At 40.1% G+C, this 24,389-nt stretch overlaps 1 protein-coding gene across 6 annotated transcripts in view; it reads left to right on the top strand.

Annotated features, from left to right (window-relative positions):
- Nucleotides 1-24,389, top strand: part of GMDS (GDP-mannose 4,6-dehydratase) — a 783,240-nt gene that overhangs the window by 557,466 nt on the left and 201,385 nt on the right. For all 6 annotated transcript variants that reach the window (XR_007517120.1, XM_049882356.1, XM_049882384.1 and 3 more), the window contains one exon: nt 20,311-20,429. Coding sequence is in view for 5 of the 6 variants with exons in the window: in XM_049882356.1 (XP_049738313.1) it covers nt 20,311-20,429 (119 nt within the window). In the remaining variant the exon portion in view is untranslated. The remainder of the gene's footprint in view (nt 1-20,310; nt 20,430-24,389) is intronic.

The following is a 24,389-nucleotide window of genomic DNA, read 5'->3' as shown; positions in this document are numbered from 1 at the left end:
AGTCCATGTGGCTACTCCTAAACACCATTTATAACAGAGTTTCTTTAGGAAAATGCATTTTATTCTAGTGCAATTTAAAGAATACTAGAAAAGGAGTTAAGGTTCTATTGCCAGCTCTGGCGCTACTAGGTGTGTGACTTTAGTCAAGTCACTTAATCTCTCTAGTTTCAGTTGCTTCATCTTTAACATGAGTTGAATTAAACTAAATCGTTTCTGAGGCCCCTTCCAGCTATAAAATTCTATGGCTGTGTCTAACAGAATCAGGATTAAATTCACCCCACTCCATGACCACTCCCCATGCCTTATATGGGTTTAGGAGTTTGGGCATGGAGACAAACTAGATTCTCCCAGGCACCAAGAACTCTGTCAAGCTTTGTCATCATCATGGTCATCATCATGGTAAATAATAGTTCTTGGGCACTTATGTCGCAGACAATGTTGCTGGCACTTCACGTTTATTAACTAGTTTAATCCTAAAGATAATCCTATGAGGCAGGTACTATTATTTTTCTTATTTTACTGGTAACGATGAAAAGGCACTGGAAGGTTAAGTAACTTGCCAAAAGGTACACAGTGAGTAGTGCTTGTTCTGCCCATCTAAACACAGGTGGTCTGATTCCAAGCCTGAGCTCTGAATCACTACAGCAGTGGTTCTCAGCATGAAGTCCCATTCCAGCAGCACCAGTATCACCGGGAACTTGTCAGAAATGCAGCTTCTGGGGCTCTGCCTCAAGCCTGCAGAAGGAGAGATTCTGGGGCTAGAGGAGGTCAGCAATCTGTGTCTTAAGATTCCAGGTGATTCTCATGCATCCTGAGCTCTTGCCTCCTCTCTTCAGCAGTGCATTTCAGCATACCCATAAGTGCTTCTCGAGGTATTTACTGCCCAGGTATTCCAACTGGGGAAGAGGGGTGTGGCATTACTGTCCATTTATGTATGAAGGAGGCCGGCGTTCAAATGTCAAACGGCCATAAATTAGGAGCTAGTCGTACCACTTTTCAGTGTCTCTCCCAGTTGTCATCACCAATGAAATCATCCCCACAGACAGTCAGGAGGTAGAGACAATTACGAAGAGGGAGAAAAGGGGAGCTTTCCTCCATCTGTACTGTAGAGGAGATCTCTTGACAGCTTGAACAAGCAGGATTAGTGTAGTGCGTCATGTAGCAAGGTAGACAAAAGGCCTTCCTTAGCACCAACGCTTTAGACCTGCACTGATCCAGTAGGGTAGTCACAAGCCACGTGGGCTATTGTGCACTTGAAATGTAACTAGTCTGAATTGAAATGTGCTGTTCAGTGCAAAATACACACTAGATTTTGAATACTTAGTACATAAAAAAGAATGTAATATAGTTCATTAATAATATTTATGTGGGTTAGATGTTGAAATGATATTATATGTTAGGTTAAATAAAATATATTAAAATTAGCTTTACTTTTTTTTTTACTTTTCTAATGTGACTGTTAGAAAATGTAAAATAACATTTGTACCTATTGGGCAGCACCGTTTAGACTAATCTTGTCCTGTCCGTGTCTCCCTTAATGCATGTACTGTGGTGTATTTACAGTTTCTATTTACTGGGAACAATGATTATCAACACTGAAACTGAAGAATCTATGATGAGGCTAGGACCAGGAGCCTAGAACCAGCCAAGAAGTTGGATTCCAAAGGTCTAAGAGCAAAAGCAGAATTCAGTGGTCAGGACAGACTTGAAGGATAAGGTCAGTAGAGAGGCCAGAGCTGACTTCCCAAACAGGTTTAGTCAGCAGGGCCAGGAGCCCTGAGCAGGGAGATTGACAACAAGGTGGTCATGAATGTAAACAAACGTCCTGCTACATACCCAGAGCTTTTATATTGTTCCTGCTGATCCAGGAACTAGTTCTAGAATGGCTTACCTGGGTATGTGAGTGGGAGCAAGTGATTGGAAACACCTGGTTGAGGTAGGTGGCTGGGTGCGCTCCAGGAACAACCACCTGTGGAAGACTGTTCAGACAGTAATGATGTTAGGGCCAAACTAGAGCACTTGTCAAATGATAGTAACCTGAAAGTGAGTTTCCATATTTCAGGTGTTAGTCTAGGAATTATTTTTACCCTCACGCACCTAATTTTATGTCACTGCAGGATGCTAAAGATAGAGCTTTACATTGAAACTACAAGCTGCAATGCTTATATTATAGAAAAATAGGGTCATTTCATTGCTATATTGAAGCAATCGGCTGATATTATGGCCATCACAAGATAGCCCTTTGTGTAAGTTATCCCTAAAGGTGCCTGTAACAATCCCTCCCATCCTGCATGCCATTTTGCAGTGTGATTTTACCACTTCTCCCATAGAGGAGGAGGGTCCATTTCTCCTTCGTTTGAATTTGGGCTGACCCTGTAACCAAAAGTGTGTGGAGGAAGTGAGGTGCAGTTACTTTCATGCCTGGGCCTTATAAAGCTGTACCTTCTGTGTTGGCCCTCTTGGAAGCAGCCTCCATGGGAAGAAGCCTGGGCTAGATGAATGACTAATGAGAGACCACATGGAGGGGAATGTCCACGTGGAGAACTGAGGTGCATCAGACCAATGACCCATATCAGAGAGGAAAGCCAACCTGGATCCTATAGCCCCAGTAATACCACCTCAGCCAACACCACAGGGAGCAAAGATGAGCCATCTCCACTGAGCCCTGCCGAAATCCCTGACTCACGGAATCATAAGCAATAAAAAGGCTGACGACACCAAGGTTTGGGATAGTCTATAGCATTAATAGATAAATGAAACATCCTCTATTTGTACATGCATTTTTTCTTTAAGTTCTTTCATATATTATTTACCATGATAAATTCAGAGGTACATGTTGTTGTTGTTGTTGTTAGGTGCCATCGAGTCGGTTCTGACTCATAGCGACCCTATGCAAAACAGAAAAAAACACTGCCCGGTACTGAGCCATCCTTAAAACCGTTGTTATGCTTGAGCTCATTGTTGCAGCCACTGTATCAGTCCACCTCGTCGAGGGTCTTCCTCTTTTCCGCTGACCCTGTACTCTGCCAAGCATGATGTCCTTCTCCAGGAACTGATCCCTCCTGACAACATGTCCAAAGTATGTAAGAGACAGTTTCACAATCCTTGCTTCCAAGGAACATTCCAGTTTTACTTCTTCCAAGACAGATTTGTTCATTCTTCTGGCAGTCCAGGGTATATTCAGTATTCTTCGCCAACACAATTCAAACGCATCAATTCTTCATCCGTCTTCCTTCTTCATTGTCCAGCTTTCACATGCATATGGTGTGACTGAAAATACCATGGCTTGGGTCAGGCACACCTGAGCCTTCAAGGTGACATCTTTGCACTTTGAAGAGGTCCTTTGCAGCAGATTTACCCAATGCAATGTGCCTTTTGATTTCTTGACTGCTGCTTCCAGGGCTGTTAATTGTGGATCCAAGTAAAATGAAATCCTTGACAAGTTCAATCTTTTCTCCATTTATCATGATGTTGCTCATTGGTCCAGTTGTGAGGATTTTTGTTTTCTTTATGTTGAGGTGCAATCCATACTGAAGGCTGTGGTCTTTGAGCTTCATTAGTAAGTGCTTCAAGTCCTCTCCACTTTCAGCATGCAAGGTTGTGTCATCTGCATAACGCAGGTTGTGAATGAGTCTTCCTCCAATCCTGATGTCCCGTTCTTCTTCATATAGTCCAGCTTCTCGGATTATTTCTCAGCATACAGATTGAATAGGTATGGTGAAAGAATACAACCCTGACGCACACCTTTCCTGACTTTAAACCAATCAGTATCACCTTGTTCTGTCCAAACAACCGCCTCTTGGTCTATGTAAAGGTTCCTCATGAGCACAATTAAGTGTTCTGGAATTCCCATTCTTCGCAATGTTATCCATAATTTCTTATGATCCACACAGTTGAATGCCTTTGCATAGTCAATGAAACACAGGTAAACATCCTTCTGGTATTCTCTGCTTTCAGCCAGGACCCATCTGACATCAGCAATAATATACCTGGTTCCATGTCCTCTTCTGAAACTGGCCTGAATTTCTGGCAGTTCCCTGTCAATATACTGCTGCAGTTGTTTTTGAATTATCTTCAGCAAAATTTTGCTTGCATGTGATATTAATGATATTGTTCTATAACTTCCACATTCGGTTGGATCACCTTTCCTGGGAATAGGCATCAGTATGGATCTCTTCCAGTCAGTTGGCCAGGAAGTTGTCTTCCATATTTCTTGGCATAGACGAGTGAGCACCTCCAGCGCTGCATCTGTTTGTTGAAACATCTCAATTGATATTCCATCAATTCCTGGAGACTTGTTTTTTGCCAATGCCTTCAGAGCAGCTTGGACTTCGTCTTTCAGCACCATCGGTTCCTGATCATATGCCACCTCTTGAAATGGTTGAACATCGACTAATTCCTTTTGGTATGATGACTCTGTGTATTCCTTCCATCTTCTTTTGATGCTTCTGGCGTCCTTTAATATTTTCCCCATTGAATCCTTCACTATTGCAACTTGAGGCTTGAATTTTTTCTTCAGTTCTTTCAGCTTGAGAAACGCCGAGCATGTTCTTCCCTTTTATTTTTCCATCTCCAGCTCTTTGCACATGTCATTATAATACTTTACTTTGTCTTCTCAAGCTGCCCCTTGACATCTTCTGTTTAGTTTTTACTTCAGCAATTCTTCCTTTTGCTTTAGCGGCTCGACATTTGACAGCAAGTTTCAGAGTCTCCTCTGACATCCATCTTGGTCTTTTCTTTCTTTCCTCTGTTTTCAATGACTTCTTGCTTTCTTCATGGATGATGTCCTTGATGTCATTCCACAGCTTGTCTGGTCTTTGGCCACTAGTGTTCAATGCATCAAATCTATTCTTGAGATGGTCTCTAAATTCAGGTGGGATATACGCAAGGTCATATTTTGGCTTTTGTGGACTTGCTCTGATTTTCTTCAGTTTCAGCTTAAACTTGCATATGAGCAGTTGATGTCCTGTTCCACAGTTGGCCCCTGGCCTTGTCCTGACTGATGTACATGTAATTACTTAAAATAATTCTTTATGTACTCGCTCAGAATATATTATGCCAAGCACTATATCCAGCAAGTTATGTAAGCTTAATCCTTATTTTTTTTTCTTTGAGACATCATCCTTTCAAAACGAAGAGAAATTTCATTTTTAAATGACTGAATAAAGGCATTTTTAGTCAACACCTCTTCCTTGAAACCCTTTGAAACCTTCAAGAATAAAATGTAGAGAAAACATCACCTTCATAGTAACAATGAAATATCTGGGATATAAATTAAAAGATATTAGGAATCTGAAACATATACCCTGACATAGGGACAAATATGAGAGAAGATGCTAGGAACATACATACAGGCTGTGAATTTTGCTCAGGTTAATTATCAGTCCTGAGAGACCTACAGAATAATACTACACAGAGAGAAATGAAGAATATCCTTGCAGACACACTGTTCTACACTGCAGAATAGCAAGGAAGATGGTCCTGAAGGGGAAACCAGTTTTATTGTCTTTGACATAACCTCCTAGCTGTGAACATATGAAGGCAGAGGGAAGTATAATTGTCAGATAGCACCTTGTTTTTGTTTTTGTTTTTGTTTTTGACCATAGTTGTCCTGTGACTTATGGGCTGTTCTATGAGCCACACTGACCTATCAAATGCTAAAAACTGAGGGCGGCCATATGCTGGGGCAGGGGATATAGTGGGTTTGGTAAGAGAGTTTTGAGAGAAGTCTGAATTGAAGCTACAGATTATTTTCAGTTTACATTTCTGCTTCTCTTCATAAAATTCTGCAGCAAATAGCCAGCCTTGTTTAAATATTAATAACAATTAGAAAAGCAATACCCCTGATTCAAAGCTGCAGGTTATCTTCAGTGTACTTTTCTGCTTCTCATATGATTTTCTAGAAAATAGCCAGCCTCGTTCAAATATTAATAATCATTGAAAGGCATTACCCTAATATCTATCCCTGGGGGTGGGAGAGGGGAGAGGTTTGCAAGGAGAAATAAAGGAGCATAAGCAAAACAGATAAACAGCATGTATCACAAGGAGTATTATTCAAAGAATAATACATTGCTGGAGCTCAGATAATTGTTCTTCATCAATTCAAAGACATTACAGGCAACATGTTTTTGTTCAATTTACTTGAAGCTGGGGAAGTAGGGGGACAAATTGCAGTCTGTGGGCCAGTCACCTGTTTTTGTAAATAATGCTTTTTTGTAACACGCCACGCCCATTTATTTCCTTATTGTCTGTGACTGTTATGGTGCTACAACAGCAGAGCTGAGTGGTTGTGACAGAAACCTTATGGCTTATAAGCCTAAAATACTTACCATGTAGCCCTTTAATAAAGAGTTTGCTGACCCTTGGCTTAATGAAAATAACAGAAAGAGATAAAAAGGAAGCTGGCAGAAATCAGGAAAGATAGGGAAACAAACAAAAAAATCTTTGCAGAGATTGAAGGCACTTTAGCAACAAAAACTAAGATAAGTGTTACTAAAAACAATCTGGTGGACAGACATGAGGAAATTGCATAAAATTATATGGAAAAGAACAAATGAAAATCATTAGGTAGATGATGATAGAGGTGGAAGATACAACCGAGGAGATAAAACATATGTATAATTGATATGCCTGTTAAATAGAGAAGAGAAATATATCCAAAGATAAATAGAAGAAATAAAGACGTAACTTTTTCAAATAGTATTTTACTGTGTTTTTGGTGAAAGTTTGCATAGCAAATTAGGTTCTCATTTGACACTTCCTACACAAGTTGTTCAGTCACATTTCTTGCATTTTTCACAATATGTCAACATTCTCATTAATTGTATTCTGATTGTTCCATTTCCTGTACTCTAATTTCCCTGCCCTGCTTGTATTCATCTTTGCTTTAGAGTAGTCGTTGACCTTTTGGTCTCATGTAGTTTTTTTTTTTTTTAACATTTTGTTGTGTTTTAGGTGAAAGTTTATACAGCAAATTACTTTCCCCTTCAACAATTCATACACAAATTGTTCTGTAACATTGGTTGCTATCCCTGCAAGTGTATCAGCACTCTCTCCATTTCCACCCTGCCATCCCCATTTTTATCTGTCCAGTTTTTCTGCCCCTCCTTGCCTTCTCACCTTTGCTTTTGGACAAATGTTGCCCATTTGGTCTCATATAGTTGATTGTTCTGAGGAGCACAGTCCTCTTGGTGTTAATGTTTATTCTGTAGGCCCAACTGTTATTTGACTGAAAGGTGACCTCTAGGAGTGGCTTCAGTTCCAGATTAAAAGGGTGACTTAGGGCGATAGTCTCAGGGGTTCTTCCAGTCTCTATCAGTCTTAGAAGTCTGGCCTTTATGAATTTGAGTTTTGTTGATACAGTTTTGTAATGCAGTCCTGTATTCACAGGTAATATCCTTTATTTTGTGTTCCAATTTGTTATTTCCCAAAAAAGTGACCTCAGGGGATAGTTTTTCTTCAAAGCTTAGAGAGTATCATAGGGTATTAGTCTCAGGGAGTCCTCTATTCTCAACTGGTCCAATAAGTCTAGACTTTTTTAAGAATTTGAGTTCCGTTTCATGTTTTTCAACTGTTCTATCAGGGTCCAACTATTGTAGCCCTGATCAGAATGGTCACTTGTTGTAGCCAGGCATCATCTAATTTTTCTGGTCTCAGGGTAAATGAGGCTGTGGCTTGTGTAGGCTGTTAGCTCTGTAGACTAGTTTCTTCTCTGAGACTTTGGTTTCCTTCTTTCTATTTTGTTCCTAATGAGTAGAGACCAATAGTTCTATCTTAGATGGCCACTCTCAAGCTTCTAAGACCCTTAAATGCTACTCACCTCACTAAGATGCGGAACATGAACACTGTGGTACCAATTTACTGAGTTATTCCTAAAGATATAACTTGAATTTACATATTGAAAGACCAGATGGTATTGATTAATTCTGAATGATTAACACAAAACTAGGAGCATTCAAGTTTTATATTGCTTCCAATGAAGAGAACAACTAACCCCCAACCTTGGAATTTATAGATTGGTATACCTGGCTACAGCAGCCGGTGGCACAGTGGTTAAGCTCATGGCTGCTAACCAAAAGGTCAGCAGTTTCAACCTACCAGTGGCTGTATGGGAAAAAGATGTGGCAGTCAGCTTCAGTAAAGATTACAGCCTTGTTGGATAACAGGCACATGAGGAAATGCTCTCAAAACTACGTTGAGATACCATCTCACCCCAACATTAGTGGCTATAGTCAAAAAAAAAAAAAAAAATAGAAAATGTTGGGGAGGTTGCGTGGAGATTGGAACTGTCATGCACTGCTGATGGGACTGTAAAGTTCCCATCAGCAGAGTATAATGGAAAATGGTATGGTACCTCCTTAAAAAGCTAGAAATAGAAATACTATAGGATCCAGCAATCCCCCTCCTAGGAATATATCCTAGAGAAATAAAAGCTATCACATGAATAGACATTGCACGCCCATGTTCACTGCAGGATTATTCACAATAGCAAAAATATGGAAACACCCTAAGTGCCCATCAACAGATGAATGGATAAACAAATTGCAGTACATACACACAATGGAATATGTGCAAAGAAAGATGAATCCTCAAAATACCTCACAGCATGGATGAATCCAGAGGCCATTATACTGATTGAAATAAGTCAATCACAAAAAGATAAATACTGTATCAGAACACTATTATAGAAACTTAAGTTTTATACACAGAAAGAAACAATCTTTGATGATTATAAGGGAGTGGAAGGTTGAGGAAGGAAGGGAGTTACTAACTAGATAGTAGATAGGTGTTAATTTTGGTGACGGGAAAGACAGTACACAATGTAGAGGAAGTCAGTACAACTTGACCAAGACAAAGTCATAGAAGTTTCAGAGACACATCCAAACACCCTGAGGGAAAGAGTTACTGGGGCTAACTAAGGGCTCGGGACTATGGTTGCGCGAATTGTCTACATAAATTGGCATAACAGTTCATAAAGGAAATGTTCTACATCCAACTTTGCTGAGTAGCATCTGGGATCTTAAAAGCTTGCAAGCGGTCATCTAAGATACATCTACTGGTCCTATCCCACCTGGAGCCAAGGAGAATGAAGAAAACCAAGCACCATAGCCTCTACCAGCCTGAGCCCAGAACTAGATTGTGCCCGACCTACCACCAACCACTCTGACAGGGATCATAACAGAGGGTCCTGGGCAGAGCAGGAGAAAAACGTAGAACAAAATTCAAATTCACAGAAAAAAGACCAGACTTACTGGTCTGACATAGACTAGAGGAACCCCGAAACTATGGCCCCTGGATACCCTTTTAACTCAGAACTGAAGCCACTCCCAAAGTTCACCCCTTAGTCAAACAAAAAAACAAAAAGCCGTTGCCATTGAGTCGATTCCAACTCACAGCGACCCTATCGGACAAAGCAGAACTGCCCCATAGGGTTTCCAAGGAGTGGCTGGTAGATTGGAACTGCTAACGTTTTGGTTAGCAGCCTGCTCTTAACCACTGCGCCAACAGAGCTCCAGCCAAAGATTAGACCGGCCTGTAAAACAAACAATGACCCACATGAGGAACGTGCTTCTTATTTCAATCATGTATAGAAGATCAAATGGGCAACACCTGCCCAAAAGCAATGATGAGAAGGCAGGAAGGGACAGTAAAAATGGACAGATGGTAACAGGGGACCCAGGATGGGGAAGGGGAGAGTGCTGACATGTCGCAGGATTGCAACCAAAGTCACACAACAGTTTGTGTATAAATTGTTGAATGAGAAGCTGATTTGCTCTGTAAACTTTCAAATGAAGCACAAAGGAAAAAATGGATGACAGCCTTGGAACTATAGGGGAACAGTTCTACTCTGTCCTATAGGGTCACTACAAGTGGGAATCGACTCGACAGCAGAGGGTTTTGGTATAACTGGCTAGAATAAAAAGATAAAGGGTGAGGCAAATTTTGACACAGCCTCTTTGTTTTGGTACATATGATACATTGTAAGGTGATGTTTTAACAGCAAAAAAATAAGAAAACCTATATAATTGTAAATAAGCTTATAATTTAGAACACATTCTAAATTACATTCTACTATTTTTGATGCTTTTATTGGTTATCTACTTGTCTTTTTCTTTTCAATAACTTTATATCTTTAAAATGTCTGAAAGACTCTTACTATTATTTTGCCCATGAAGAGTAGTAATAGATTGAGAGGGCCATAAGGCCAGATTTTAGATTTATGCTAGATGATTTTCTTAGTAGAGTTTTAATTTGGCGATTTGATACTTGTTTTCTGATTATGTGAGAGTAGATCAACTCTCCCAGGCTAACCTTCAGACCTACCTCTGTGGATTCCACAAAGCCTAAGACCTGGCCTAGCACAAGACTACTTGAAGTACTAGCCCAAACTGTAAATACCAGGCTACCCTCATGAATTATGGCTTACGCCTCTACATAAAGAAAAAAAAATAAGCATCAACATGATAAATGGAGAAAAGATTGACGTTGTCAAGGATTTCATTTTACTTGGATCCACAATCATTGCCCTTGGAAGCAGCAGTCAGGAAATCATATGATGTATTGCTTTGGGCAAATAGGCTGCAAAAGACTTCTTTAAAGTGTTAAAAAGCAAAGGAGTCACTTTGAAGACTAAGGTGTGCCTGACCCAAGCCATGATATTTTCTGCCACCTCCTATTCATGTGAAAGCTGGACAGTGAATAAGGAAGACTGAAGAGGAATTGACACCTTTGAATTATGGTGTTGGCAAAGAATATTGAATATACCGTGGACTGCCAGAAGAATGAACAAGTCTGTCTTGGAAGAAATACAGCCAGAGTGGTCCTTGGAAGCAAAGATGGCAAGACTTCGTCTTGGGTACTTTGGACATGTTATTAGGGGGAACCAGTCCCTGGAGAAGGACATCATGCTTGGTAGAGTAGAGGATCAGTGAAAAAGAGGAAGACCCTTGACAAGAGGGACTGACGCAGTGGCTGCAACAATGGGCTCAAGCATAGCAACAATTGTAAGGATGGCGCAAGACCGAGCAGTGTTTTGTTCTGTTGTGCATAGGGTTGCTATGAGTCAGAACCGACTTGACAGCACCTAACACCGCCACCACCGCCACCACCGTCATGAAAACAGCTACTGAACAAGACTTAAGGATAAAATGTAAATGAATGGGTTCATACTTGGCATCTGTTATTTGGAATTTTAGTTTCCATTTGTTCAAATTCTTATGATTTTTATTAGAATTATATCACAGGTTTTCTCCCCTGAAATATATAGAGTCCTGTTTTAATTTTTTTTTTTTTTTTTTAAGACAGAAGCACATAAAACACAGAAGCACTAGGCTTAAAAAGGAAAAAAAAAAAAAAGGCAACCATCAAATAAATGTAGTTAAACATAACCCTGATTAACAAATCTTGTTATTCATGGATGACAGGTCAGTTAATAAGTGTTTGTGGCTTGGATACTGAACTGGAGGTTAATGGTGAAGTTGAAGCAATTGTAAGATTCAGATTGTTAAGACAAACACACATCACACCCCAAAAGAAATGCATGGAGCCGGGTGTAGTGATTTGGCTGTGGTGACGTACTCTGGGTGTTCTCCTTCAGTGGTGCAGCTGTGAACTGCCTCCAGAGCAGCAGCACCTGAGCAAGGAAGGGGCCCGGGTGCTCCACTGCTGGCTTTCCTGCTCCACTTGAACATTCATAATCTGAATGGCTGAATAGTCACTATGGGAGAGGGGTATTTGTGTTTGAAATTTTTCTTAAAGTTTTATTTTGACCTCTCTAACTTGGATTTGCAGAATAGATATGTTATATAACTCATAGTTACATGTCCAAGTTTAACTAGTATTTATACCCATCTAGACTTGGCCTTTAAATGTAAATGACTTGGAGTCAGGGTCCCCTTAAACTTCATGTGCCTCAAAAGCCAAGCGCACATGAGGAATGATGTGAAGCTGCCCCGTTCTTCTGCCATTAGGGAAGGTTTTATGTGGAAGAATCTGAAACCTTGGTTCATTTCTTAACTGACTCCCTTTCCTCCCTGTGGGATGGATAAAAAGCAAGAAAAAAAATTTTTTTTCAATTGCACTGGTGGCCAGGTCAGGACTAAAAGTAAATATCTGAGAAAATACACAAGTCAATCATATCCTGAAAGAGTACTCAAAGCATGTGGGAAGTCAGAGAGAGAGGACTGATGCCTAAAACGTGTAACCTTAAGAGTGTGTCTGCAGTCAGAAGCCAAAGCTGGGTGGTGATTTTATCACAGGCTGCAGCCTGGCTGTGTCATGGGTCATGTGGTCCAGCCTGTGAACAGGAAGGTGAGAGATGGTGAACTTTTGCCTCAGTTGCGCTATCCATCAGAGAATAAATGGAGCAGATCACCGTGTGCAGCTGTATACAGAGGTGAATGGCTGAGCACCCCGCATACTGCAGCCTTTGTGTCCTGGACATGACCTAGCATCGCGATGGGATGCACTCAGCCTTGGCCGAGTGGCAAACTGCTAACCCATTATCACACCAGAACACAGGATCATTTATCTTCTCATTCAGAGTGTCACCTGCTCATCATTTACCAGTCAATAACCACTAATTATGCTCGGTGGAAATGCAAACAAAGCTCTTTCCCTCCTTGAAAACCAGTAAACTATTGATTAATAACAAACAAGCCTGGAGTTGTATATTCTTTCCCTTCCCATCCCCAAACTGCACTTGGGTGCAGGATGAAGTGGAGAGGAAATGCCTAGAAATTAATAGATCAAAGGCCACAGATAGTCTGATGGAAAAGAGCAGACTTCTGGCTCTTGCTCTCGTGCAAGTGAGAAGCTCTTCCATCCCAGATTGCTGTCAAGGAGCAAAACAGACAGCAGGGAACTTGTGCCCAGTGCTTAAAAGGAATCCACGATTAACCAGTTGTCATGGATGCAATTGTGTCCCCCCAAAATATCTGTCAACTTGACTGGGTCATGATTCCCTTGTACAATTGTATGATTAGTCTACCATTCTATCTTCTGATGTGATTTCTTTGTGTGTTGAAAATCCTATCACTATGATGTAATAAAATAGATTAGTGGCAGTTATACTGATGAGGTCTACAAGATTAGATAATGTCTTAAGCCAGTCTCTTTGAGATATGAAAGAGAGAGGTGAACAGAGAAACGTGGGGACCTCATACTACCAAGAAAGCAGCGCTGGGAGCAGAGCCCTTCCTTTGGAGCTGAGGTTCCTGCACTGAGATGCTCCCAGACCAAGAGAAGACTGATGACAAGGACCTTCCACCAGAGCTGACAGAGAGAAAAAGCCTTCCCCTGAAGCCAGCACCCTGAATTCAGACTTCTAGCCTACTGGACTGTGAGAGAATAAAATTTCTCTTTGTTAAAACCATCCACTAATTGATGCAGAAAAGGCATTTGACAAAGTCCAACACCCATTTATGATAAAAACTCTTACCAAAATAGGAATTGAAGGAAAATTCCTCAACGTGATAAAGGGCATCTATGTAAAGCCAACAGCCAATATCACTCTAATGGAGAGAACCTGAAAGCATTTCCCTTGAGAACGGGAACCAGACAAGGATGCCCTTTATCACCGCTCTTATTCAACATCGTACTTGAAGTCCTAGCCAGGGCAATTAGGCTAGACAAAGAAATAAAGGGTATCCGGATTGGCAAGGAGGAAGTAAAGTTATCACTATTTGCAGATGACATGATCTTATACACAGAAAACCCTAAGGAATCCTCCAGAAAACTACTGAAACTAATAGAAGAGTTTGGCAGAGTCTCAGGTTATAAAATAAACATACAGAAATCACTTGGATTCCTCTACATCAACAAAAAGAACGCCGAAGAGGAAATAACCAAATCAATACCATTCACAGTAGCCCCCAGGAAGATAAAATACTTAGGAATAAATCTTACCAAGGATGTAAAATACCTATACAAAGAAAACTACAAAGCTCTACTTCAAGAAATTCAAAAGGACATACTTAAGTGGAAAAACATACCTTGCTCATGGATAGGAAGACTTAACATAGTAACAATGTCTATTCTACCAAAAGCCATCTATACATATAATGCACTTCCAATCCAAATTCCAATGTCATATTTTAAGGGGATAGAGAAACAAATCACCAATTTCATATGGAAGGGAAAGAAGCCCCGGATAAGCAAAGCATTACTGAAAAAGAAGAAGAAAGTGGGAGGCCTCATTCTACCTGATTTCAGAACCTGTTATACAGCCACAGTAGTCAAAACGCCTGGTACCGGTACAACAACAGGCACATAGACCAATGGAACAGAATTGAGAACCCAGATATAAATCCATCCACATATGAGCAGCTGATATTTGACAAAGGCCCAGTGTCAGTTAATTGGGGGAAAGATAGTCTTTTTAACAAATGGTGCTGGCATAACTGGATATCCATTTGCAAAAGAATGAAACAGGACCCATACCTCACACCATGCACAAAAACTAACTCCAAGTGGATCACAGACCTAAACATAAAGACTAAAACGATAAAGATCATGGAAGAAAACATAGGGACAACGTTAGGAGCCCTAATACAAGGCATAAACAGAATACAAAACATTACCAAAAATGATGAAGAAAAACCCGATAACTGGGAGCTCCTAAAAATCAAACACCTATGCTCATCTAAAGACTTCACCAAAAGAGTAAAAAGACCACCTACAGACTGGGAAAGAATTTTCAGCTATGACATCTCCAACCAGCGCCTGATCTCTAAAATCTACATGATTCTGTCAAAACTCAACCACAAAAAGACAAACAACCCAATCAAGAAGTGGGCAAAGGACATGAACACACACTTCACTAAAGAAGATACTCAGGCAGCCAACAGATACATGAGAAAATGCTCTCGATCATTAGCCGTTAGAGAAATGCAAATTAAAACTACGATGAGATTCCATCTCACGCCAACAAGGCTGGCATTAATCCAAAAAAGACAAAATAATAAATGTTGGAGAGGCTGCGGAGAGATTGGAACTCTTATACACTGCTGGTGGGAATGTAAAATGGTACAACTACTTTGGGAATCTATCTGGCGTTATCTTAAACAGTTGGAAATAGAACTAGCATACAACCCAGAAATCCCACTCCTCGGAATATACCCTAGAGATACAAGAGCCTTCACACAAACAGATATATGCACTCCCATGTTTATTGCAGCTCTGTTTACAATAGCAAAAAGCTGGAAGCAACCAAGGTGTCCATCAACGGATGAATGGGTAAATAAATTGTGGTATATTCACACAATGGAATACTACGCATCGATAAAGAACAGTGACGAATCTGTGAAACATTTCATAACATGGAGGAACCTGGAAGGCATTATGCTGAGCGAAATTAGTCAGAGGCAAAAGGACAAATATTGTATAAGACCGCTATTATAAGATCTTAAGAAAGAGTAAAAACTGAGAAGAACACATACTTTTGTGGTTACGAAGGGGGGAGGGAGGGAGGGAGGGAGGGGGTTTTTTATTGATTAATCAGTAGATAAGAACTGCTTTGGGTGAAGGGAAAGACAACACTCAATACATGGAAGGTCAGCTCAGTTGGACTGGACCAAAAGCAAAGAAGTTTCCGGGATGAAATGAATGCTTCAAAGGTCAGCGGAGCAGGGGCGGGGGTCTGGGGAACATGGTTTGAGGGGACTTCTAAGTCACTTGGCAAAATAATTCTAGTATGAAAACATTCTGCATCCCACTTTGAAATGTGGCGTCTGGGGTCTTAAATGCTAACAAGTGGCCATCTAAGATGCAGCAATTGGTCTCAACCCACCTGGATCAAAGGAAAATGAAAAACACCAAGGTCACACGACAACTAAGAGCCCAAGAGACAGAAAGGGCCACATGAACCAGAGACCTACATCATCCTGAGACCAGAAGAACTAGTTGGTGCTTGGCCACAATCGATGACTGCCCTGACAGGGAGCACAGCAGAGGACCCCTGAGGGAGCAGGAGATCCGTGGGATACAGACCCCAAATTCTCATAAAAAGACCAGACTTAATGGTCTGACTGAGACTAGAGGAATCCCGGCGGCCATGCTCCCCAGACCTTCTGTTGGCACAGGACAGGAACCATCCCCGAAGACAACTCATCAGACATGGAAGGGACTGGTCAGTGGGTGGGAGAGAGATGCTGATGAAGAGTGAGCTAATTATATCAGGTGGTCACTTGAGAGTGTGTTGGCAACTCTTGTCTGGAGGGGGGATGGGAAGATAGAGAGAGAGAGAAGCCGGCAAAATTGTCACAAAAGGAGAGACTGAAAGGGCTGACTCAATAGGGGGAGAGCAAGTGGGAGTAGGGAGTGAGATGTATGTAAACTTATATGTGACAGACTGATTGGATTTGTAAATGTTCACTTGAAGCTTAATAAAAGTTAATAAAAAAAAAAAAACCATCCACTTGTGTTTCTGTTATAGCAGCACCAGATGACTAAGATACCAGTAATCACGTGATTTTTAGCAAGGTCTTGGTTTCTTTCACCTGACAGGTAATGTAAGTTTTTTTAGACCATTCTAGTACAACAAAGTGTTTAAAACACAATAAAATAACCTGAGAGTTCCTAAAAGACCTATTTGAAATGTTGTTTTTAGAATGGAAGTTTGAATAAAATGCATTTAAATGTATTTACCCTGTTATATCTAATCCCTCAGAAAAAATGTTCATGTAGAAATTATAACCGGAAGCAAAATTTAATTTCTCCTAAAGACGTTTAAAATGTTTGATAAAAGCCAAAATGTGAGTGTGTGCGTGCTTGTGTGTGTGCACGTGCTTGTGTGTGTGCACAGACACACACTTGAGTGGAATGACGGGGTTAGCTTAGGTGGGGAAGGATGATGTCGCGGTGGTTAAAGGGCAGATTCAGTCTCAGTGAAGGCCAACCGTGCTGTTGCCATTGGTCACAAGGGAAACCAAGCAAGATAATATGGATTCACTCCAGTTACTGGATTTGGGATTATGGCCCTGAATCTAGAAGGACAGGTCAGAGTGAGCAGACAGGAGGGGAGAGAGAGCTGCACATTCAAAGGTAGACGTGTCACAGAGTGGGGCATGCCCCTCCCAGGCCTCTGCTAGTACACATGTGCCTTTGTGCATTACCAAAAGGCATCTTTCTGAGGAGCTTCATTACAAATGGTGCGTTCTTCCCTCAGCTGACGTGTCCCCGAGCTGGGCACGCGGCCTGGCTGCTGAGCTGGGTTTCAGACCCTGTGTGCCCTGGCAGCCAGGGTATTAAGCAGTATGTTGAAGCTCTGTGTTCATGGAGCTACAGAGCTACTATATCTTCCCTCCTCTGCACAGGACTATCCCAATAAAGAAAACACCTTGTATTTTGTGCCTTTTTAAAATTTATGTGTTTCTTTTTAAAGATTCCCTGTTTAATATATATTGTTGATTCGTTAACGTTGAACTACACCTACTTGCCTACTGACTATCTTGTTAGCCAACATTTTGCATTTTTGACAATAGTAAAAAATCTACTGTTTACACATTAATCGCGTATGGCATTAAGAAATGCTGAGGTGCAAGGGACATGCTGGCTATGATGGTTAAGGTTATGTATTAGTTCGGCTGGGCCATGATTCTTAGTGGTTTGGCAGTTATGTAATAGTGTGATTTGGCAGATGTGTAACAATGTAGTCATCGTCTATTTTATGATCTAATGTGGTTATCCTACATTTTCACATAATGCCAGCTTTCACATAACGACCTGGTCTTTGGAACCTAACCATATCAATAAATGAGGAGTGAGTGTATATTCATTAACATTCAACAGTACTGTATAACTCATGCCTGGATGAGGCTTATCTCACATGTATTTTCTCCATAAGGCACATCACAGATTTCTGGCATTTAGGAACACTAGAGAAAGCTTCAGCACTGCACTTGGGGGCCATTTATCAGGGAAATCACCAACAAAAAGCACAAAAACATGAAAAACGTGGCATTAAGTAGATCACAAAAAGGACATTGTAATATGAGAGCTGAAACAAGAAGTCAGAGTATCTCCTTGTTCAGTCTTTGCTGAGAATGTGCACTTTGGGCAACACAAATTTTTCATCTCTCTATGCATGTCCGTGAATGACCACCAAAGTGCTAGGAGTGTTATTTTTGGGTTACAAATAAATATTAGCAAGTAGGCAAATTTGCAAATATGGAATTCATGAATAGTGAAGATCGACTCTAATTAGTATAAAATTTTAAAGTGCTGTGACTACATTTATCAGCCCGGATATCTTAATACAAAATGGTACTGCTGATATTTCATTATGTGAACAAAGCTGTCACCTAGCCAGGACTGTTTCATCAGTCACTTTCTTAACTGACCTGAAATTATAGTCATTGTCCCACCCAGCCTGCCACATCTCTGAGGCTTCTAAAATCTCCTGGTGTCTTATATTCCTTGGACTAAAAATGCTATTTAAAACAATCTTGTAATAGACTAAATATACAAAAATAATGTCATAAGAAATGATTTCAAATAAAAGGAAAATATTATTATTATTAAAAATTTTTTTTTTTTTTTTTTTTTTTTTTATTAAAAGCTACCACAAATTCAAATAAAGAGGATTTAGGCTTTTTCAGGGGGACAGTGGTGGTTCAGTGGTAGAATTCTCACCTTCAGTATAGGAGACCCAAGCTCAACTTGCGGCCAGTGCACCTCAAGCACGGTCACCACCCATCTGTCTGTGGAGGCTTGTGTGTTGCTGTGATGCTAAACAGGTTTCTACAGGGTTTCTAGACTAAGAAAGACTAGGAAGAAAGACCTGGGCATCTGCTTCCAAAAATCGGCCAACGAAAACCCTATGATCACAAAAGTCTGACCCACAACCATCGTGGGGATGGAGAAGCAGGGCTGGGCAACATTTGGTTCAGCCTCCACGAGTTGGGGGCTGACTCCGCGCAGCTAACAAGAACAAAACTTTTTCAATACACATAATATTGGGGGTTGTAATATAAGGAAATCCCTATTATTTTCACCTATTCTATTTTGAGAAGTGGGTAAGAGTGATTTAAAAAAAAAAATTGCTTGGTTCTTTCTTAAAGAGACATATTCCTGTGAAATGCCAGCTGTACTAAAAACTTTTTTAAAAATCTGCATCTCCAATCCATGTAACAAGTTTTTATAGAGATTGTAGGCCTGTCAGCTTTTGGAAAAAGCTCTTCTACCCCACTGGAGCCTGTTTGCGACGTCTGCCCTAGTCTGTACCTTCTGTTGGGCAGCTGTATTTGTGCCCAGTTAGACTTCATCTGGAAACCCTGGTAACGTAGTGGTTAAGAACTACGGCTGTTAACCAAAAGGTCAGCAGTTTGAGTCTACCTGGCGCTCCTTGGCAACCCTATGGGACAGTTCTACTCCATCCTTAGGGTCTCTATGAGTCAGAAATGACTGGATGTCAACGGGGTTTTTTTGGTTTTTAAACTTCATCTCTCTTGAGAAAGTGCATCTGTGCTACATATCCATTTTGATCAGGGAATGGTAGTTGAGTCCCTGGCCTTGAAATGCTGCCCACAGGAAACACTTAACTCTGTGGCAGACATTCTCATTGGTCTCAGACAGCTTTTTAAAAGTAGTAGCACTATTTGTCATATGGTTTTTTTGCAGTAATGATTCTTGTTTATTTTACTTTTTGATGTCACTGGATTAATAAACTGTCAACTTTAATGTTAAGAAATTAGGTTCTACTTTTGAGGACAAAAACCTGTCTTGAAATTATTTTTCCTTGCCTTCCATCTATGATACGAAGGATAATTAGACACACACTTAAACAGTTTTTTCCTTAAATATAGCATAAAAACTTACTCCCCACAGACACTCTTCAACATAGTGTTCCTCTCAATTGAAGTCTCTGTGAGAAATTAAAAGTAAAGATCCCTGAGGGCACTGAGTTAGTCGGGGTAGAGTAAGTAGGAAAAGGACAGTGACCATGGTGGCACAGCATGAAGATTGTAATCAATGTCACATTAAAAACGGACAAATTGGCAAATGTATTGTTATGTATACTTTTACCACCATAAATAAATAATCGATCAATCCTAAAACATGTTCTCCAGTCCTACTGAATGAAAACCTCTATGGCTGGGACCCAGGAATCCATACTAAGAAGCTTCCCAAATTATTCTGATGCACATTAGATTTTGAGAAGCACTGCTGTAGCAGTTACAATATTGTGTGAAATTCCAGCTCATTGCCTAGCTCTGTGTGTTCATATTCAGTTTAGTGCATTTGACAACATTGTGTTTCCAAAGTGGCCACTTACTACAACTTCACCTTGCTTTCTCCACCCCTTCCCCCCAGGCTATGTGGCTGATGTTGCAGAACAAGGAGCCAGAGGACTTTGTCATAGCCACTGGGGAAGTCCATAGTGTCCGGGAATTTGTGGAGAAATCATTTCTGCACATTGGAAAAACCATTGTGTAAGTATAGCCGAGAGCTGATTTATGGTTATTGGTCAGACATGTGCAGGCTGGTATGTGTATGTGCTTGCTATCCTGCCTCAGTTTCCTTTTTCTTTTTCCTCTTCATTGTCTTATAAAGAAATGCAGGGAGCTTCAATAGGGAACAGGGACTTTGTTTTCACTGTATCCTTTCTCAGTTACATGTCACATATTTCAGCATCTAAACCCAGTCTTTTACTATGATTTTACTATAGCTAATTATCCTCTTACCAGTGCAATTTTGAGATCAATGTGATAACATTACACAATCTTTTTTAATACTTACGCTGTTTTTTTTTTTTTAACTTTGGAATCATCAGTAAGCGTACAGAAAAGTTTCAAATGCATTACAAAGAATTTTCTCTTTCCTGTACCAGTGGGAGTAATTTGCTGACCTGTGACCATTACCCTGAATACTTCTGTGTGTACAAAACACAAAAACCCGGTGCCGTCGAGTCGATTCTGACTCATAGCGACCCTATAGGACAGAGTAGAACTGCCCCATAGAGTTTCCAAGGAGCGCCTGGTGGATTCACTTTTGTGTGTACTTGCTACAAAAATGACATTCGTCTACATAACCATAATACAACCATCAAATCAAGGAATTCACATTGATTAACTGCTATCATCTAATCCTCAGATCTCCTTTGAGTTTTGCCAGTTGAACCAGTACTATATACCAGAATGAGGCAGTTTATAATCATGCACTGCATTTACTTGTCCCATTACACAGATTTTGAGATGAGATGTTTATTGGAATATTTGAAAGATTTGTGGAAAGTACTTTGTTATAAATTCAAGATTTATTTTTAAAAAATAATAAAGGACTTCCATTTCCAGGCATGATGGAGTAACAGAAACCAGACTTAGCCTTCTATCTTCAAAAACAGAAAACTAAACAAAACACATGCTAGTCTTTTAGACTTTGGACAATGGACAGTATAAGTCTGTGACCCCTGATAGAAAGAAAACAAGTCAGGCGAGCTCTTCAATCACCCAGGCTTCCTTCCTAGAGGCAAATTCTGGATAGTGTAGCGTGGAAGGAGCCACCCAAGCAGATTACAACTGTCTTGCTGCGTTGAAGATGCAGAGATCAGAGTTCAGAAAGTACCTGGATTTTGTGGGGCAGAGTTCTGGAAATACAGGATCTACAAAGAAAAACAAGAAATCTGCATGGGGTCCCCGTGAGTCCTTGCTGAATGATAAGATATATGTGTGTAAGGATAAATTCCACAAGCTTACAGCAAGAACCACCTAGGAGTTAAATGTTTTTTAAAGCTCAACCAAGAGTGGAAAGCTTTCAAATTTCAACCAGCCATAATGAAAAAGCCTTGTTGATCACTCAGAGAGTTCCGTACAGATTCCAGAAGAGCCGTGCCTCAGTAATGTGGTGACCCCAAGATTAAAGGCTATTCTAGACTTGGGCTCACACGGTTTAAATAAAAGCCTCAAAAGGATCAAAATGAACACAAATAACTTAGCTGCCTACCATAACACAGCCCAACGTTCTTCAAAGGAAGATAATAAAATCTGGACACTCAACGGCATAAAAATAATAATGTTCAGCATTCAAGATGTTACCTTGAAGACTGAGGTGCTCCAAACCCAAGGTATTATGTTTTCAGTTGCCTCATATATATTCGAAAGCTGGACAGTGAATAAGGAGGACCAGACAAGAATTAATGCCTTTGAATTATGGTGTTTGCAAAGAATAGTGAATATATGGTAGACTGCCAAAAGAACCAAGAAATCCGTCTTGGAAGAGGTATAGCTAGAATGCTCCTTAGAAGCAAGGATGGAGTGACTACCTCTCCCATACTTTGGATGTATTATCAGGAGCGATCATTCTCTGGAGAAGGACATCATGCTTGGCAACAAAGAGGGTTAGTGAAAAAGAGGAAGACTCACAACAAGATGAATTGACATAGTGGCTGCAACAATGGGCTCAAGCGTAACAACCATTGTAAGGGTGGCACAGAACTGGGCAGTGTTTCATTCTGTTGTACATAGGGTCACTATGAGTCAGAACTGGCTCGATGGCAGCTAATACCAACAACAGACATTCAATCAAAAATTAGTGGGCATGTCAGCAACCAGGAAAACATGCCCCATAACCAGGAGAAAAATCAGTCAGTATAGACAGTGTGAGAAATAATTAAGATGATAGAACGAGCAGACAAGAATTTTAAAATTGCTATTACAACTATGTTCAAGTATTTTAAAATATGTATGAATTTAGTGAGGAAAGAGAGGAAAATTATTAAGAAAAAAAAAAAAAAGAACCAGATGGAGCTCCTGTAGATAAAAATTTACGTATCTGAAATGAGAATGTCATTGATGGAATGGAGAGCAGATTACATGCTGCAGAAGGCTGGTGAACGTGTAGACACAACAATAGAAATGATCCAAGAAGAAGCACAGAAAGAATATACTGGGAAGAAAGAAGAGGAAAAAAAAAAAGAATGGCATCTCACTGACCTGTGGTATAATATCAAACAGTCTAACATATGTATAATTGGAATTCCAGTGGGAGTGGGGGGGTATGAGGGGAGGGCGCACAGAAAAGGATTTGATAATGGCCAAAATTTTTCCAAATTTGATGAAAATTATAAAACCACAGATATAAGAGGTTTAATAAACCACAAGCACAATGAACATAAAGAAAATCACACCAGGACGCATCATAATCAAATTACTGAAAATAAATGCTAAACAGACAAATTTAAAAGCAGCGAGAGAAAAAAAGAAATTATGTGCAAAGGAACAAATATAAGAAAGTTTCTTGGCAGAAACAGTGCAAGGCAAAAGACAATGGAGCAACATCTTTACACCACTGAAAGAAATTCTATACCCAATGAAACTATTTCAAACATGGAGGTGAGGTAAAGATTCTCTCAAACAAACAAAAACTGAGAGAATTTGTTGTGGGGAACTGTCCAGGCAGAAAATACCAATTAGAAACTTGGATTTATAGAAAGGAATGAAGAGCAAGAGAAATGGCAAATATGAGGAAATTCAAGAAGTTTTTTCTTCATTTTTAAATTTCTTTAAAAGATAACTTACTGCTTAAGGTGAAAATAATAATAATATAAGTAAATTATGTGACAACAGTAGCAAAAAGGATGGGGGGAAATGAGAGCATTTAATCATATTGTTGTAAGGTTCTTACATTAAATGTGAACCGGTATAAACAGCCAACATCATCCTAAATGGAGAGAGTCTGAAAGTGCTCCCCTTGGGATCAGAAACCAGACAAGGATGCCCTTTATCACCACTCTTATTCAACATTGTGCTGAAGGTCCTAGCCAGAGCAATTAGGCTAGATAAAGAAATAAAGGGCATACAGATTGGTAAGGAAGAAGTAAAAGTATCTCTGTTTGCAAATGACATGATCTTATACACAGAAAACCCTAAAGAATACTCAAGAAAACTACTGAAACTAATAGAAGAGTTCAGCAGAGTATCAGGATACAATATAAACATACAAAAATCAGTTGGATTCCTCTACACCAACAAAAAGAACATCGAAGAGGAAATCACCAAATAATACCATTTACAGTAGCCCCCAAGAAGATAAAATACTTAAGAATAAATCTTACCAGAGACATAAAAGACCTATATAAAGAAAACTGCAAGATACTACTGCAAGAAACCAAAAGAGACCTACATAACTGGAAAAACATACCTTGCTCATGGATAGGAACACTTAACATCGTAAGAATGTCTATTCTATGAAAAGCGATCTACAGTACAGTTCTGATCCAAATTCCAAATCACCAGCTTCATATGGAAGGGAAAGAGGCCCTGGATAGGTAAAGCATTACTGAAAAAGAAGAACAAAGTGGCAGGCCTCACACTACCTGATTTTAAAAACTATTATACCGCCACAGTAGTCAAAACAGCCTGGTATCGGTACAACAACAGATACATAGACCAATG

This window comes from Elephas maximus, chromosome 1 (assembly GCF_024166365.1).
Source record: "Elephas maximus indicus isolate mEleMax1 chromosome 1, mEleMax1 primary haplotype, whole genome shotgun sequence".
Taxonomy (NCBI): domain Eukaryota; kingdom Metazoa; phylum Chordata; class Mammalia; order Proboscidea; family Elephantidae; genus Elephas; species Elephas maximus.
Note: the sequence above shows the minus strand (reverse complement) of the source record. Positions and strands in the feature narration are given on the sequence as shown.